This window comes from Myxine glutinosa, chromosome 9 (assembly GCF_964187855.1).
Source record: "Myxine glutinosa chromosome 9, kmMyxGlut1.1, whole genome shotgun sequence".
NCBI lineage: Eukaryota > Metazoa > Chordata > Myxini > Myxiniformes > Myxinidae > Myxine > Myxine glutinosa.
This window is the reverse complement of record NC_136269.1, coordinates 86,220,085-86,239,131: the sequence shown is the minus strand read 5'-3', so window position 1 is coordinate 86,239,131 and position 19,047 is coordinate 86,220,085. Positions and strand designations below refer to the sequence as shown.

The window sequence follows — 19,047 nt, the reverse complement described above, 5'->3', positions numbered from 1 at the left end:
TTCGTGCAGTGTCCGTGAATATACGGCGAGCGGTTCTAGTTAAGCAGAAGTTAGGTAAGATTCCCCATCCCCTCACCATCCAGCCACAAAACCTTTTACATTTTCCAGATTTTTTCCACACCAACAAAAATACTCATTCCGAGCCTCCAAACAAGGTTTGATCTCTTCTTTTGTGCCAGGATGACATGGCATGGCTGTGCAAGGGGCCGGAAGTGTTTTTTATTATTATATTCCAGCAATGAATGCAACAACCATCTTGTTATGCACTCTGTCCAGCAGTTCATGAGTGTACAGAAGTGAAACTATCAAAAAACAAACCCACAAACAGACAAATGATAATATATTTGTTTTTCAGGGATTTGATTTTATATTTATATATACTAGGGCATGCCCGTACTATATATATATCTAAAATTATATCCCCCCCCTCTATTTACATGAAATGGTTTGGTCCATTCGCAAAGCCAAAGCGAACGGCTTGCGAGTACGGTGACAATCCCCCCCCTCTATTTACATGAAATGGTTTGGTCCAAAGCGAACGGCTTGCGAGTACGGTGACAATCCCCCCCCTCTATTTACATGAAATGGTTTGGTCCAAAGCGAACGGCTTGCGAGTACGGTGACAATCCCCCCCCTCTATTTACATGAAATGGTTTGGTCCAAAGCGAACGGCTTGCGGAGTTTGGTAAAGAAATCGCCATAGCTCGGTAACTACTTCTCCGATTAATATGAAACCTTGAAAAGCCACATCCTCAGGTCCCCAGCAATATATCTGGCAAGTTTAAAGTATATCGGACCCGTGGTTGTCGAGAAACAGCGGTCACAGACAAACACACAGACACACAGACATACACACACACACACAGAGATTACTGGAATTATAGATAGATATTGTTATGGATCCGGGGGACGGCACTCCCGTTAGCAAGGGGGGGTTTATCCCCTTGTCCTGTTAAGCTGGCCGTCCGACCGGTCCTGGAACTATCTCGCCACTTCCGGTCAGCACTGAATAGGCTAGTAGGCCAATTATTCCTATGACCTAAGTACCAGCGCCTTCCGGTAAGCGATGAAATACTCCCACCCGGGCCGCAGCGTGGTTGGATTGCGCCGAGCGAAGCGAGCTGCGACTCGGGCCATTACCAAGAGACTAAACCCGATTATAAAGCAGTTTGGCCAAAATCGCGCCACAGGTACTCAATCGAAAGAAGGGACTAAAGCGATCAGATGAGAATGAAACCAAAGAATATGGAGGAACAGGTATTTATTAATTATTTACACAAAACCAAAGAAAGAGAAACGAAAGTAATTTACTGAAGAGAAAGCAGATACACAGGGCAAGTCTTAAACAGTCTTAATTATGGAACCCCAGACAACACAAAGGACAGACCACGGACTTACACGACAAAGGGATTTGCAGGCAGGTATGCGCCAGGGAGAGAAGGGTCCAGGCAGCGGTAAGCGTTGAGGTTCACCCCAGGTTCACGCTCCGGGCTCGAAGCGAACAGCAGCCGGCAGCTCCACGTAGTCAGTTTCACACGGCAGGGCTTTCTGAAACAGCGCAGCTCGTCTCTCATGCCTTCTCGCCGGCCCTCATACTTGTTCGTCCCACTCACTCAACTTTCTTCAGAACCCCTCACTCCAGCTCCCTCACTCAACTGACTCTCCACCGACTCTCCTCACCGACTCTCTCGAAGCAGTCCCTTCCAGTCGCTTTTATTACTCGTCGCCGTATGAAGCCGCGGGCTGCGAGGGCACGCCTACCGGTTCGCTCACCGCGGTGCTGGTTGGTGGTTAGGGCTGGCTGACTCCACCTCCGATGATGACGACGTGCCACGCCCGTGATTTGGCGGCTCCTCCCCCCTTCTTCTCCGAGATGGAGCACATGGGCAATGGCGTCTGGGGCGAGCGCTGAGGCGACTGCGGCTGGCAGAGGCGCGTACCACAATTGGGAGAGGGATAGCAAATGGACCGAATGTGGCCTATCTTACTTGATTAATGCAACGTAGAGTCAAACTATTGGAAACACAGCCTTACCTGAAACACATAACAATGAAATAACTATGAAGAGGGCCTATGATTCGCTACGTGTTGTTCATGGACTAATTAGGGGACGACCTTTGATCTTAACAGTGAAATGGAGGTATTTACACAGAGTATTATTTACAAAGAGTATATTTACAACAATTTACAAAGTGCAGGGTTCTCAAAACCCCAAATATATATATATATATATATATATATATATATATATATATATATATATATATATATATATATATATATATATATATATCTATATATATATATATATATATATATATATATATATATATATATATATCTATATATCTATATATCTATATATATATATATATATATATATATATATATATATATATATATATATATATATATATATATATATATATATATATACATATATATATATATATATATATATATATACATATATATATATATATATATATATATATATATATATATATACATACATATATATATATATATATATACATATATATATACATATATATATATATATATATATATATATATACATATATATATATATATATATATATATATATATACATATATATATATATATATATATATATATATATATATATATATATATATATATATATATATATATATATATATACAGTCATCCCTCGTTTATCGCGGGGGTTACGTTCCAGAACCTCCCGCGATAGGTGAAAATCCGCGAAGTAGAAACCATATATTTATTTTATTATTTTTATATATTTTAAGCCTTTAAAAACCCTCCCCATACTCTTATAAACCTTTCCCACGCTCTTATAAACCCTTTCTACACTCTTAAACAGACTTTTGAGACCCATCCTTACGTATTAGAAAAATATTTGTACGTGTATATATAGCTGTATAGTATATTTGAAAATACTGTAATAGATACTGGGTAAGTATATCAATAATAGTTTTTACTGTACTGCACAGCAAAGAAGAGCATTACAGCTCTTCTGGAGGCGCCACTTCAGCAGGCGCCTCGTCAGGTGGTGCAGTATCTTCGTCGTCATCCGGAACTTCTTTTCGTGCTGAAGACGTAGGCGTGTCTTCTTTCTTTTTTCGGGTGAGGAACATAGTGATGGGCAGTTGCTGGCGCTGCCTTTTCTTCTGGGCGAGGAGGTTTTTATAGACTTCAATGCCTCTGTCGATTACATTTCTGAACTTCAACGAACGAATCATCTGGGGGTCCCATTCTTCAGCCCTTTCCTTAAGTTCTTTTGCCATTCTCACTAGGGTTGCGAGGCATTCCAGTGATAGGCCTTCTTCTTCTTCATCCCCTGAACCCTCTTCTTCCGCTTCTTCTTCCTCACTAGCTGACCTCGTCATCTCCGCCAGGTCTTCGTCCGTTAACGGATCTGAGTGGGTCTCGAGCAGCTCCTCAACGTCATCGGGAGTCATATCGTTGAAGCCATCTCCTCCTAGTAATTTTGCCAGCTTCACTGCCTTATCTACTGCAGAGTGGTGGACTTCGTCAGGAGAGAAACCCTTGTACACGTAATCGTGGACTACTTCTGGCCACAATTTTTTCCAGCAGGCATTCAAAGTTTCTGTCTTCATCTCCTTTATGGCCATCTGAATATTTTGCAGACACGTTGCAATGGTGTACTCACGCCAGTACGCCTTCAGCGAGAAGTTTTCGTCCGAGTCCATAGCCTCGACCAGGTGCTGCAGGGTGTTTCGCATATAAAGTGCCTTAAATGCGCGAATGACGCCTTGATCCATGGGCTGTATCAGCGATGTGGTGTTTGGCGGTAAGAACTCTATTTGTACGCCATCATACGACAGGTCGAGCGCGTGACCTCCTGCATTATCCATGAGCAACAGCACTTTGAACTCGAGTCCTTTTTCTGCGAGATAAAGCTTGACCTCGGGAATGAAGCACTGTTGGAACCAATCCGATGTGAGGAGTTTCGTAATCCAGGACTTCTGGTTGTGCATCCAATACACTGGCAGCAGGTTCTTATTTTTGTTTTTGAGGACCCTTGGGTTTTTGGACTTATAAATAAGACCAGGCTTTATCATAAAGCCTGCAGCATTCCCACACATTACTAAAGTCACCCGATCTTTGTGGGCCTTAAATCCAGGGGCTCTGGCTTCCTCGATCATGATGAAAGTGCGAGACGGCATCCGTTTCCAAAATAAGGCTGTCTCATCCATATTAAAAACTTGTTCAGGCTTATAACCCCCTTCCTCGATGATCGTCCTGAACGTCTTATTCACGTACCCCTCGGCGGCAGCTTTATCAGCAGAAGCAGCTTCTCCATGCAGGACCACGCTCTTTAGCTTAAATCGTTTTTGAAATTTTTCAAACCAACCCTTGCTGGCATCTAATTTGGTTGGTTTGGTGGGAGATGCGGTCGATGGTTCGGATTCGGGGTCGTCGTCGCCAGCGCCTTCAGCAAACTTGGCGTAAAGCTGCCTGGCCTTCTCACGGATAACGTTGGTATCCAGTGGGATATTCTTCTTCCTGCAGTCACTGATCCAAAGGGCCAATGCAGACTCCATCCTTACAATGGCCTTATTGCGTGAAGTTACCACCCTTTTCGCTGTCTGGTTAAAGGACACTGCTGCCGTCGCCCTTATATTCTTTTCGTCCTTCTTAATGTACCAGACCGTAGATTCATTGAGCCCGTAATGGCGGCCTACAGCCGCAAAGCTTCTCCCTTCCTTTAACGTGTCGAGGAGTTTCACCTTCTCTACGATATTAAGCATCTTCCTCTGGCGCTTAGGTTCAGTGCCAGAACCCTTAGAAGACGCAGAACGTTTACCCGTCATCGTAGGGCTTGAAACAACTTCACAATTTTACACAAAATGCACAAAAACACAACACCGCAGGATACTGAACAGCGTGCTCTGATTGGTTGCGTCTCATCCATCTGCCAATAGTGTGCCACGTACGAAATCATCTGGGCAAATGAGCGCTATATATATATATATTTCCTTATAACGAGCGCTGGCCTCGGCGAGGGCCAGCTATATATATATATATATAATGTATATATAGTTTTACTCCTTTAAGAAGAGGGGTGGGTCCAGAACCCCAAGCAGATGGAGGTGGCTGCCAATCGGCTGTCATTTGCGCTAGGTCATCTTCCATCTATTTGGAAATCAGCCAATATCACTGCATTACATAGAAAGGTGCAAAAACTGATCCACTCAACAGACCTATCAACTTACTTCCGTCATCAGCAAGGTAATGCAATCCATCATCACAGTTGATATGGAGTCATTTCTTTTCTCTAATGAGCTCATCTTAGGTCATGAATTCAGATTCAAACCAGGTCATTCTACAATTGACCTGCTACTCCGACTCTCCAAACAATGGATGGAGGCCATCAATGTCAGACATGCGACCAGGGCCGTCTCTCAAAGCGTATCTCGAGGCCCTCAACAGGTTCCGAGTGAATGATAGCTTGTGGCTCCTAGGTTTCTAGAGACATCTCTGACTGTTTTAAAAGCATCGTGCTATTTTATCGTTTGTCTGTTATCCGGAGATTTGATTAGTTCTTGTTCTACTTTGTGAATAATAAATCTATTTTATAAGACTAAGTGTCTGCCTCGCTTCGCAACGTTTGCCACGCTTGTGAAACATTTCTGTCCATTGGGCTTTCCCTGGAGGGCGGGTTGTACACGTGACAATATTTTGAGAAAAAAATTGCATTTATCAAAGTAGTTTAGCTTTTTCAAAATATTATATTGAGGAGCTGTGCTCCTACGCAAGTCGAAAGGATTGACGCGGCAAAAGACGGGAATTCGTCCGAGCTCCTTTATTGGTAAAACGAAAACTCGGGTACTCTGAAAAGCCCGTTTATCGGGTAGCAATATATATAAGCACAACCAAACACGTCATGCCGGAAGCCACGCCTCCCAAGCCGGGCGCGGCATGCCGATCGGAGCGTTTGCCTGGGAAAGGCGAGTCTGGGCATGCCCGGGCGGCCTGGGCGAGCCCGGGAAAGGCGAGTCTGGGCATGCCCGGTGTGGAAGAATTATAATTTCTACTCCTGTTCTACTATTAAAACTTCCAGAAACTCGTTATAGCAAAATCAATGTTTTATTCACTTTTGAGAGTTTTGCTGTATTTCACTAAATGTACTAATTAGATATTAATGGCGTTGTTCTGTCGGTCGTGGCTGTAGCTCCTTCTGTAGGTCTTTTGTTGAACCTCGTTCAGTTGTTGACCAGTCTCCAGTTGGTTGATCAGGTCAACTGGTCTTCAGTTGTTCAGTCACTCTCCCAGTCCACTGCTTCTCCGTCACTCTCCCAGTTCTCTCTCTCCAATCGCAACTTTCTCTTGGTTTTAAAGGCACAGACTCCTTCATCCAAAAGCCTTTATTTGGCTCTTTTGGCCAGCTTTCTATTTTGGGAGACTGAGAGCACCACATTATTTCTGTTCAAGAGGTCAAATGCTCTGACCTGCTGAGGGGGAATTTGCAGCCTGTGCTCCATCTATGGAACACAGGCTAACTATTGATAGACACAGATGGCAGTCCAAGAGCGTTACACATTCTGTCTTGAATTATATTGCTCTAGTCCTATGCTCTTGGCTCATTTGTAAAGTAAAACATATTCCACTTTATACAAGATTACATTGAGATATATTCTAGCAATACTGTCAATAAGAATATTTATTCCCTGACACCGGGCGGCCTGGGCGAGCCCGGGACAGTGATCGCTCCCTGGTTGCGTCATCGGCAGGTGTAAGGCGATTGTGTATGCTCAGCAGCAACCGCTACACGCGCCCCCCCCAGAATCGACTTGTACCGGCAGGGTCAATTTAAGGGGGGTCCTGATGACCCCGCCGAAGTGACCCCTGGAGGGGGGGCTCGGTGTGGTGGTGGTTGGTCGAGCGGGGCGAACCGTGGACGGGGGGCGGCCACGCCGCGGAGGAAGGGCCAACCGTGGTGGTTGGTCGACGTCCAAGTGCGCCGGCTTGAGGCGGTCCACCGAAATCCGGTCCGACCTGCCGCCGACGTCGACGACGAAGGACTTGTCGTCCCGTCGCAGGACCCGGAAGGGCCCGTCGTACGGCGGCCGGAGTGGCCCCCGGTGTGCGTCATGACGCACAAAAACGTACTCCACTGTGCGAAGCGCTGGGGGGACGTAGGACTGGGGGCCACCGTGGCGGGACGGGGGCAAACCGTCGGGCGGCCTCCTGGAGGGCCGAGCGCTGGCGAGCCGCGGACCAAGGACTGGTAGCGTCGGGCACGAACTCGCCCGGGACGCGTAGCGGCTGGCCGTAGACGAGCTCGGTGGTGGACGCCTGGAGGTCCTCCTTGGGGGACGTGCGGAGGCCCAAAAGGACCCACGGCAGCCGGTCGGCCCAACCGCCGTCCTGAAGGCGGCCATGAGCGCGGCCTTCATGGAGCGGTGAAAACGCTCGCACAACCCGTTGGCTTGGGGGTGGTACGGTGGAGCTTGACCCCCAGGTTGCGGGCGACCGCGCCCCAAAGCTCGGAGGTGAACTGCGGACCGCGGTCCGAAGAGATGTCTGCCGGTGCGCCGAAATGGGCGACCCAGGTGGCGATGAAAGCCTGCGCCACGTTGGCGGTTGTGGTGGAAGCGAGGGGAACGGCCTCTGGCCACCTGTTAGTCCTGTCCACCATGGTGAGCAGGTGTGAAACCTCGTGATGGGGGAAGGGGGCCCACCAGGTCCACGTTGACGTGGTCGAAACGCCGTTCGGGCACGGTGAAAGGTGCCAGCGGGGCCTGGGTGTGGCGGTGGACCTTGGCCCGCTGGCAGGCCATGCAGGCGTTGGCCCAGTCGCGGACGTCCCGTCGAAGTCCGTGCCAGACGAAACGCGCCGACACCAGCTTCTGGGAAGCTTTCCGGCCCGGTTGAGAAAGGCCGTGGAGGGAGGCGAAAATGCGGCGCTGCCAGGTAACGGGCACGACGGGGCGAGGCTGGCCTTGGGAGACGTCGCAGAGCAGGACAGTGTCCGCGAAGGGGACGTCGGCCAGGCGGAGGCCCGTGTCCGCCGCCCGGATGGCATGCTGGTCGTGTCAGCGGTGTCAGCGGTCTGGTCGGCCACCATAAGCGCCAAGTCCACGCCCAGGTGGACCGCGTTCGTGCTGGCCCGAGAAAGACAGTTGGCCACGGCGTTGTCTTTTCCGGCGACGTGCCGGATGTCCGTGGTAAACTCCGACACGGCGGAGAGGTGGCGCTGTTGGCGGGCCGACCACGGCTCCGTGACTTTGGCCATCGCGTAAACCAACGGCCTGTGGTCGACGAAAGCCGTGAACGGGCGGCCCTCCAGGAGGTGGCGGAAGTGGCGAACGGCCAGGTATAGACCGAGGAGCTCGCGGTCAAATGTGCTATATTTTAGCTCGTTCGGCCGGAGTTGCCGGCTAAAAAAAGCGAGTGGCTGCCAAACCCCATTCACCCATTGTTCATGTACGGCGCCCACCGCGTAGTCGGAGGCGTCCGTAGTGAGGGCGATGGGAGCGTCGAGCACCGGGTGAGCAAGCAGCGTTGCGTCGGCGAGGGCCAGCTTTGCGCCTGTGAATGCCGCGTCCATGTCTGCGGACCAGACGACGTCATGCTTGGCCGGCTTGCCCCGGAGGGCTTCGTAAAGGGGCCGCATGAGCTGAGCAGCGTGGGGCACGAAACGATGATAAAAATTCACCATGCCGAGGAACTCCTGCAGGGCCTTGATGGAGCGGGGACGTGGGAACTTGGTGATGGCCTCGACCTTGGTTGGCAGCGGCACGGCCCCGTTCTTGGTGATGTGGTGGCCCAAAAAGTCAACGGCCGTCGTGCCAAAGTGGCATTTGGCCGGGTTGACGATTAAGCCGTGCTCGCTGAGGCATCCGAACAGTGTTCGGAGGTGGAGGAGGTGCTCGGCCCGGGACGTGCTGGCGACGAGGATGTCGTCCAGGTAGACAAAGAGGAACGGCAGGTCGCGCAGCACGCCGTCCATCAAGCGCTGGAACGCCTGGGCCGCATTCTTGAGGCCAAACGGCATCCTCAGGAATTCGAACAGGCCAAAAGGTGTGACGACGGCCGTTTTTGGGATGTCGGCCAGCCTGACAGGTACCTGGTGGTATCCCCGTATCAAGTCAATTTTCGAGAAAATGACCCGCCCCGCAAAACGGGCGGAAAAGTCCTGGATATGCGGGACAGGATACCTGTCGGGTGTGGTAACATCATTGAGGCGGCGGTAGACACCACATGGGCGCCAGCCGCCCCCCGGCTTCGGCACGATGTGCAGAGGTGAGGCCCACGCGCTATCGGAGCGCCGCACGATGCCGAGGTGCTCCAACGCGTCGAACTCGGCCTTTGCCACGGCGAGCTTGGCCAGGTCGAGGCGGCGGGCTCTGGCGTAGACCAGCGGGCCCGTAGTTGGTATGTGGTGCTCGATACCATGTCTCACTGCGACGGCCAAAAACGTCGGCCGCGTGAGGGCCGGGAACTCTGCGAGCAGGCGAGCGAACTCGTTCGCCGCCGGGAGGGCGCATGATAGTTCGGTTGGCGCGGAGCTGCTCATTGTGCATGCCAGGGAGCTGAAAGTCTCGCGACGCCGTTTTACGTCGACTAGCAGCCCGTGCGCGCAGAGGAAATCGGCGCCTAGCAAAGCCACGCCGTCACAAAGCCAAACGGCATGCTTGCCTTCACAAAGGTCCAATTAAAGCGCTGGCTGTCGAAGCAGAGGGTGACGTTGCGCGGGCCGAAGGTGCGGATGGCCGATCCGTTGGCAGCGACCAAGGAGGGGCCGCAAATGGCGGTTTGCCTGTCCTGCTCGGAGGCGGTATGACGCTCAGTTGGGCGCCGGTGTCACAAAGAAAATGCCGCCCGGACGCTTTGTCCTTGATGAAAAGCAAGTTGCCCGAGTGGCCGGCGCTCATGGCTGGTAATGAACGCCGGCCCGGCCGTTTCCCGACTTGCCGAAAGTGCACGGGGGTTGGCATGTCCGAGCCTTTTGTCCGAACCTAGCGTGGTAATAACACCATGCCTGGTCAGGTGGAGGCCCCGGCCGTCGTGTTGGAATCGGTCGGCGTGGCGTGGCGGCCGCCAGTTGCACTGGCAGTTCGGCCTCCAACCGCGCCGGGCGCCATGGGCGTCGCCTCGGACGGCGGCGGGCTCCAGGTAGCTGCCCCGATGTGCTGGCCTGCCGAGGAGATCTTGTCGGCTTCCCTGGCGAGGGCGCGGGGATCCGTGATCTGCGTGCCTGCCAGGGCGAAGCGTACCTGGCTAGGTAGCTGGCGGAGGAACAGCTCCCGGAAAAGAAAATCCGAGGAGTGCTCACCTAGCAACGAGAGCATGTAGTCCATCCGTTGGGACGGGCGCGTGTCGCCGAGCTCGGGCAGGTCGAGCAGGCGTCGTGCGCGTTCTGCCGGTGAGAGGGCGAATGCGTCGAGGAGGAGCGTCTTGATCGCGCCATATTTGTCAGCGGCTGGCGGGTGCTGGAGGAGGCTCAGGGCGTGGGCCGCGGTGGCGGAGCTGAGTGCCGCTACCACATGGTGGAAGCGGGTGTCGTCTGCGGTAATGCCTCGCAGGGCAAACTGGGAGTCTGCCTGGGCGAACCAAACCACCGCGTGAGCCTCCCAGAAGGTCGGCAGTTTAAGGGTAACTGCCGTGTCTATGTCGGGGGTCACCAGTGAGGGGCTGTGCTCCTATGCGAGTCGAAAGGATTGACGCGACAAAAGACGGGAATTCGTCCAAGCTCCTTTATTTGTAAAACGAAAACTCGGGTACTCTGAAAAGCCCGTTTATCGGGTAGCAATATATATAAGCACAATCAAACACGTCATGCCGGAAGTCACGCCTCCCAAGCCGGGCGCGGCATGCCGATCGGAGCGTTTGCCCAGGAAAGGCGAGTCTGGGCATGCCCGGGCGGCCTGGGCGAGCCCGGGAAAGGCGAGTCTGGGCATGCCCGGGCGGCCTGGGCGAGCCCGGTACAGTGATCGCTCCCTGGTTGCGTCATCGGCAGGTGTAAGGCGATTGTGTATGCTCAGCGGCAACCGCTACAATATCTATAACTAGTAGAAGTACCCGGCATTGCCGGGCGGGGGAGGGGAGGGGAGGGGAACGGGGGGGAGGGGAGAAGAGGATGGAGGAGGGGAGAAGAGGGGGAGGGGGAGAGGTGGAGCAGAGGGGGAGGGGGAAAGGGGAGAAGAGGGGGAGGGTGAGGGATGGGAGGGGGTGGGAGGGATGGGTGGGGGGAGGGGAGGGGGGAGGGTGAGAGAGGGGGAAGGGTGAGGGAGTGGGAGGGGGGAGGGGGAATGGGGGGGGAAGGGGAGGAGGAGGGGAAAAGGGAGGGGGAGGGGGGAAATGGAGGGGGAGGGGGTAGGGGGGAGGGAGGGGGAGGATGGAGGGGGAAGGGGGAGGGAAGGGGAGGGCCAGTCAACAATGACGTTGCAGTTCTCATGGTCGGAGAGCAGCACAACAATCGCGACATCGTCCTGCATCTTCGCAAGAGCACAAAGCGGATTTTGGAGACTCACCGATCCTGTGACCCATGCCCTCCAGTACCGGCGTTGCCGGGCGGGGGAAGGGAGACCCGTACATTCCCAACCCGTACATTCGCCCTCTCGACTCAAGCTCGTATTCGATTCATATTCGAAATCGAAAGGGGAAAGGGGAAATCCTTCGTATTCGAATTCGTAAACACGAAATATGAATTAAAATTTAATTCATATCGCACTAAATCGACACAAAACACGATTGCATAAAGGTGAAAAAACGCAATAGCTTTTCGCCCTGAATTACGTGCAAACGTGTGACTTGTGACGGGATGGAACATCACGTGATCGCTCTGAGCGAATCAGCAAGCTCTGGCACCGGCTGAGATTAGCGGGTACTTCGCTGAAATGCGCTGAGGTAAATATGAATAAAAAATATGGATCTCGTCAAATATGGTCTCGGCCATGTTCGTCCCAGGCTCAATGGCCATGTCTATGCCAAATATCAAGCACGTGAGCCTCCGTTTCGGAGTCGATCGGTAACATTACACACACACACACACACACACACACACACACACACACACACACACACACACACACACACACACACAAACTGTGTTTTATATATATAGATATGGCCAAATTACATTTAATGTTACATGGGGTAAAATGAGAATGGAACTGGCACCCATTTTTGTGTGGGATATATAAAAGGGGAGAGTGGGGGGAGAGGGTATCTTCCATGTCCATATTGAACAAGTACCAATTATAATCAACTGGATCCCCTGTATTATCTGTTTATCGAAGAAGAATATAAGACCTTTTTGTCTTTTTGTCTGTCCTCATGGCTATTTATTTTTTGGAGAGCTCTCTCATGATTGTAGAACTGAGCATTTCCTTTGTATTTCCATTGATTGGTCAATCCAGTCTGGCATCACAAATGAAATGTTTGGTTATGTAAATGAAGTATTTGCTGAAAGTATGCCTCCTGCAATGTCAAATCTAACAGTCTACAGACATCACCAAAAGCCTTGCATTTTAAAAGCTTATTTCTGTCTTTTTGATGATACCATTAAGGCAGAAAGACTTGTCTAAGATAAGCTTTAAAAATGCTGGCTTGATAACACTCCACTGCCCACCTCCCCCCAACCCTTTTCCCATTCTTATATGGGTTGTTGCTAATTTTCTCTCTCACTCTCTCTCTCACTCTCTCTCTCACTCTCTCTCTCACTCTCTCTCACTCACTCTCTCTCTCTCTCTCTCTCTCACTCTCTCACTCTCTCACTCTCTCACTCTCTCTCTCTCTCACTCTCACTCTCACTCTCACTCTCTCTCTCTCTCACTGTATCTCATTGACACACATTTAAATTTTAAGGAGCTGCTTATCACAGGAAACTGCTGATTCCTTGTGAAACAACAAATACAAGGAAGCAGCTTCTGTTTGGAACATCAATATTTTACAATGGAAGCAAATATTCACAGATGATTGCTGTGATCTGTTGAGACAAAAAAAACTTGATTGCTTTGACTTGTGCGAAATATGTGTATTATCATTTTTACCAGGCTGCAGTCATAAAATATCTCTTTGACCATCAAGCCATGGAAACACAGCAGTACCTGGCTGCGTGTCGCTTTGCCGTGACCATGGATTCAGATGAGCCCGATGGCTTGGTGACACTTCGTTCCCACCTTGCTTCTCTACGCTCCTCACTAAGTTGCCCAGATTGTTGTGAGTAGTAATAACCAATCAACTGTTCAAATTTTCAGTAACTGTCAGATAACAGACCAAATGCTTCTGCAGATGAAATAATCCAGCACAATGTCTTTCCCTCATACAAACAACAACAAACAACATGCATTTTAAGGCCATTTTCCCTGCTAGAGCTGGGGTTAGCCTTGCGGTCCCCATGACGATCTTCTCCATTTTGCCCCATTTTCTGCATCTCTCCTTGTTAACCCCCTTGCCCGCATTTCTTCTTCCACCATCTTTAGCCAAGGCTTTCTCGGTCTTCCCCGTCCTCTACTTCCTTCTACATTCATTTCCATCACTCTTCTCAACCAGTCACTTTCATCCTTCCTCAACACATGACCAAACCATCTCAACCTGTTCCTCTTCACAGCATCAATCACGGGCTCTATTCCCATCATCTTTCGCAATTCGTCATTTGTCTTCCTCTCTCTCAACGATACTCCACACATCCATCGAACCATTCGCATTTCCACCCTTTCCAGCCGTCGTTGCTGCTCTACATTCATGACCCATGTCTCGCTCCCATAAATCATAACACTTCTCACACATGCAGCATACACCTTTCCCTTCAGCTTCAACGACACTCCCCTCCTCATCAGCACGCCACTCAGTTCCCGAAACTTCTTCCATGCACATCTCACTCGAGCAACCGTTGCCGAGTCTGATCCACCTTCTCCATTCAGCATGTCTCCGAGGTAGCAAAATGTTTTCACACCTTCCAGCTTCACGCCGTCTCCAAGATCCAACTCAACATTTCCTCCATCTGCAGCTCCCTCTGTGCACACCTTACATTTGAATGTAGCTGCCACACTGGTTAATGACCCTCTCAGACCACTGCATTTTTTATGAACCCACTCAGCGAACATTGTACATTGAATGGAGTTCACTCCGACACCCTTCCTGCACACAGAACATGGCCACTTCCCAGTTCTTTCCACATCACCACATGCTTTACCACTTGCCATCACCTTCGTCTTTCCTATATTCACCTTCAGACCTTTTGTCTCCGTACATTCCTTCCACTTGTTCATCTTTTCCTTCAGTCCATCCATACTTTCCGCAATCAACACCAGATCATCTGCATACAACAACTCCCACGGTAAACCCTCCTTTACGTTCTGAGCCATCACAGCTACAAATAGTAGTGGACTTAGTACCGACCCCTGATGCACTCCCACCTTCACCTCAAACTCACCACTGTTCCCGTCCTTCGTCCTTACAGCTGTGCGCACTCTTTTGTACATTGCCATCACTACTCTGATCAACCATTCCTCCACTTCTAACTTCCTCAATGCCCATGTCAATACTTCGCGTGGGACCCTATTGAATGCTTTCTCCAGATCAACAAACCCAAGAAACAACTTCTTCCTCTTCTCCATGTACTTCTCCTGCAACTGCCTCACAATAAAGAGCACGTCTGTCGTTCCTCTTCCTGGCATAAATCCAAACTGCATTTCGTCGATCTTCACCTTCTTCCTTATCCTCCTCTCCAACACCCTTTCCAATACCTTCATTCCATGCTCCAATAACTTTATCGCTCGGTACGAGCCACACTCCAGAGGGTCACCTTTCCCCTTGTATAGAGGGACGAGGGCACTCAGTTCCCAATCCACTGGAATGTGGCCTTCTTTCACCACCAGATTACAGATCTCTGTCATTCTCTTCACACCCCAACTTCCTGCTGCCTTCAACATATCTCCCACAACTCCCGTCGGCCCTCCCGCTTTTCTACTCTTCATTGCTTTTATCGCTTCTTCAACTTCCTTCTCAGTTATCTTCTCTGCCGGTCCTAAAACTGGGTTACTCTCTATGTTGCCATCCCATTCATTCTCTGTATTCAACAGCATTTCCATATATCTTTTCCATCTTCCTTTAATTCCATCTGGGTCCACAACGATTTGTCCCTCTTCATCCTTCAAGCAACTCACCCCCATCACATCACACCTCTCTTTCGCTATCTGCTTTGCAATCCTGAATACCGCTCTCTGACCCTCTATTCAGAATTCATTCAGAATTCAGTTCATTCACTCAATGAACCCTCTATTCCCTCATGATGGTTATAAATCACGAGCACACCATGTATGAATGAGGGCATGTTGAAAAGTAATGCCTCGTATTCTTTTTCTCCAAAACACGTAAAGATATTCGAATTAAACAAAGACAAATCCTAACATCAATCTTTATTCCACCTTGGTGCATACAGTCACGTGAAAAAGTAAGTACACCCCATGTAAAGTTTTGACTTTTTCAGCATATTTCAACATACAGCTATTTGATCTTCATTTCAACAATATTGATAGATAAAGGTGATATAATATAACAAATATCATGAAACATTTACATTTTGTAGTCCATTGTATAATTTAAATAAACATAAATGCAAATTTCGCATGTGGAAAAAGTAAGTACACCCCTACATTTATCACTACTTCAAATACCTAAAATTAGAATCAGGTGCACCAGCTCAGGTGCAAATGATTAGAACATCGTTAGAGAGAATCTTGGAGGAACCTGTCTTATTTAAACCTCAGACATTTAGTTTGGTTTGCTCTTTGTTGTTGAAGTGTGCGACGTCACCATGCCAAGATCAAAAGAGCTCTCTGAGGCCTTCAGAAAGAAGGTTATAGATGCCTACGAGTCTGGGAAGGGATTTAAAAAGATCTCCAAACAATTTGAAATCATTCATTCGATTGTCCGGAAGATCATCTAGAAGTGGAGAACATTCCAAAAAAACTGCCAACTTGTTCAGGCCAGGCCGCCTCAGCAAGTTCAGCCCGAGAGCAGACCGCAAGATGCTGAAAGAAGTCTCTAAGAACCCCAGAATGTCATCACGGGACCTACAGGTAGCTCTTGCCACTGTTGATGTCAAAGTGCACGAGTCTGCCATTAGAAAGAGGCTGCACAAATTTGATCTACATGGGAGGTGTGTCAGGAGGAAACCTTTGCTGTCCAGAAAGAACATCAGGGCAAGACTAAATTTTGCAAATGAACACCTCGGCAAAGACCAGCACTTCTGGAACGATGTGCTCTGTACAGATGAGTCAAAGGTAGAGCTATTTGGCCACTGTACCAGAAGACATGTTTGGCGAAAACCAAAGACAGCATTTGACCACAAGAACCTGATACCAACTGTAAAGCATGGTGGTGGAAATATTATGGTTTGGGGCAGCTTTGCTGCATCAGGGCCTGGGCAGCTCACCATCATAGAATCCACTATGAATTCTTCATTGTACCAGAGGGTGCTTGAGGATAATGTGAGGCCATCTGTCGGAAAGTTGAAGATCAACTGAAGGTGGACCTTGCAACATGACAATGACGCTAAACATACCAGTAAATCCACCAAGGAATGGCTGAAAAGAAAGAAATGGAGGGTTCTGAAATGGCCAAGTCAAAGCCCGTATCTAAATCCCATCGAGATGTTGTGGGGGTTTTTGAAACGAGCTGCGCATGCAAATGTGCATGCCGTGCAACAATTTTTTGTTGAATAAATAATTGAAAAGTCAATTTTTCATTAGTTTTTCTTCAATTAGATCACCTTTATCTATAGATACTGTTTAAATGAAGATCAAATATTGATATGTCCACATATGTTAAAAATATTTTAAAAAACATTTCATGGGGTGTACTTACTTTTTCCACCTGCGAAATTTGCAATTATGTTTATTTAAATTATACAATGGACTACAAAATGTAAATGTTTCATGATATTTGTTATATTATATCACCTTTATCTCTCAATATTGTTGAAATGAAGATCAAATAGCTGGATGTTGAAATATGTTGAAAAAGTCAAAACTTACATGGGGTGTACTTACTTTTTCACGTGACTGTATTGTTGCGGTTTTGAAGACCCCGGGGAAACACATCCAACACATAAGGGTTCCCTGGTGTCGTTATATCTCTAGCAATTTTGTTTAGCTAAATTACTTTTCCCCTAGTATCAGTGGACAGAGAAATGTGTTGTGTTTGTGTAGCAGATTTGAACCCCCTTTTCAATTCTTCTCTTTTGGGGAGAATGGGCGATGCATGCCGATGGGAAAAAGGCTGGATGCGCGGCAGTCAGAGGGCAGGGCTGACATTTCCCACACCTTCAATACTGCACCCCTCTCTGTCAATAGCCTCCCGCCACCATCCTTAATCACCGCTTCCCCCTCCCCCCCATTAATGTCCTTGCTATCTTCATCCCTGTGACGAGCCAATTTATAGATCACAATATATGATTTAAATTTATATTTAAGTTGATATAATTGATGACAGTATGGGATTTAAATTGACATGGCTTCCCTATGGTGTTAGGTTTGAGTCCGGTTCCGGGCGAGCTGACCGGAGGGGTGCAGAGGTCGCTGCATGTATGAGCATGTGTGCAGGCGGGGCTTTGCATAGATAGATTAGGGGATTTTAAATGCTCGTGTTGGGTTTTATATAGAACCTGGCGGTTAAAAAGAAAACCCTGCTGTTTGGGTGCGTTTTCTCGCTCCGGTAAGCCTTGTTGGTAAAAGTGGCACAGAGTGAATGAATGAATGATCGTTTTAAGGCCATTTTCCCCCGCTAGAGTGGGGGTTGGCCTTGCAGGCCCCATTACCTCATAGGGCCCTGTTTGAGGCAATGTTTTTATGGCCGGATGCCCTTCCTGACGCCAACCCTTAGTCGCCTCTTACGATGCACAGGGATACGGTGTACCTATTCTAAATCGGGGTACACACCAGATCATTCATCCCAGCAAGCTGGTACTCAATTTGCCGACCTCGGAAGGATGACAGGCTGAGTCAAGCACCCTGGTGTTAATTCAGCGATCGACCGGGATTCAAACTCAGGATCCTAGGATCCCAAGCTAGCGCCCTAACCGCGAAGCCAACACCAGGCTAAAAGTGGCACAGTGTATTGAGGCAAATTGTGGGGCTAAACAGATTCCCAAAGAGCTTTGGAGAAAAGCAGCCGGGAATTATGACAAAAAGTCTCCTCACCAGATGAGCGGATTAGAGGGGGCACTGTGGGCTGTAGGTATACGTCATGTGGGGACCCAGGAAGTGTGCGCATCAGACCGCCAGGCGTGCAGGAGGTACCGTGCGGGGGTCGTGCTGAGGGCATTGCTGGAGTGAGCATGGCGACTGCAGCTGTGGGTGGGAGCTCACAAGGTGCAATGGATATTCCATTCTGTGTGTGTTCCATGTGAGCCCAGTGGTTGAGCACCGCACGAGTGTCGGGTGCTGCACACAATTGTAGCACGGTGCCGGGTTGACTCGGCACATTTTCACGGCCATGAAGGCTGGAGCCTGGATCCGTGGGGGAGCCACATGACCCAAGGGGTACGTTAAATGTAGAAGGGTAAGGAACTGAGCAGGCAGATTTAACAGAGACAATGATAGAGATTAGTCGGATTAGTTACATTTAAATTGATGACTTGGATTTTGATTGGAAGACCGTAGATTAGTGCCTTCCTCGTTCTTCCTCGTTGTCCCAATGATTAAGGGATGAATGGAGGAATGCATGTTGATGAGTAATGAGTTATAAATGAGGAGCATGGCAAAATTTTGTAGAATTGATGATCGATTGAATGGTACGAGAAGGGTGCTTGTGTGGAGCAGTGTCTTCTTCGTCGAGCTTGTAATTAGGTTTACTCTCCATGAAATGGAGAGTAACCTATTATTACTGCTGGAGTTTTTCTTATTATTCTTCTGCCCTATTTTGCACCTACGAAAATTTCATAATTAATGTTCTCAGCAACCGCTGGTCAGATTGACAGGAAATTTTCATCAAATGATCGTCTTGGCTCGTAGACTTTTTAAATGTAATTATGACATCATAGGTCACGTGGTATTGGCGCC

The 19,047-nt window shown here is 48.9% G+C and overlaps 1 protein-coding gene across 2 annotated transcripts in view; it reads left to right on the top strand.

Annotated features, from left to right (window-relative positions):
- MSL2 (MSL complex subunit 2) overlaps window positions 1-19,047 on the top strand; it is an 83,453-nt gene that overhangs the window by 5,054 nt on the left and 59,352 nt on the right. The window contains exon 2 of one of the 2 annotated variants that reach the window (XM_068128865.2): window positions 13,036-13,201. In XM_068128865.2, coding sequence (XP_067984966.2) covers window positions 13,072-13,201 — 130 coding nt within the window. In that variant the 5' untranslated portion in view covers window positions 13,036-13,071. Of the gene's footprint in view, window positions 1-12,819; window positions 13,202-19,047 lie in introns of those variants that run through there. The other variant, XM_078784497.1, reaches the window with a different exon arrangement.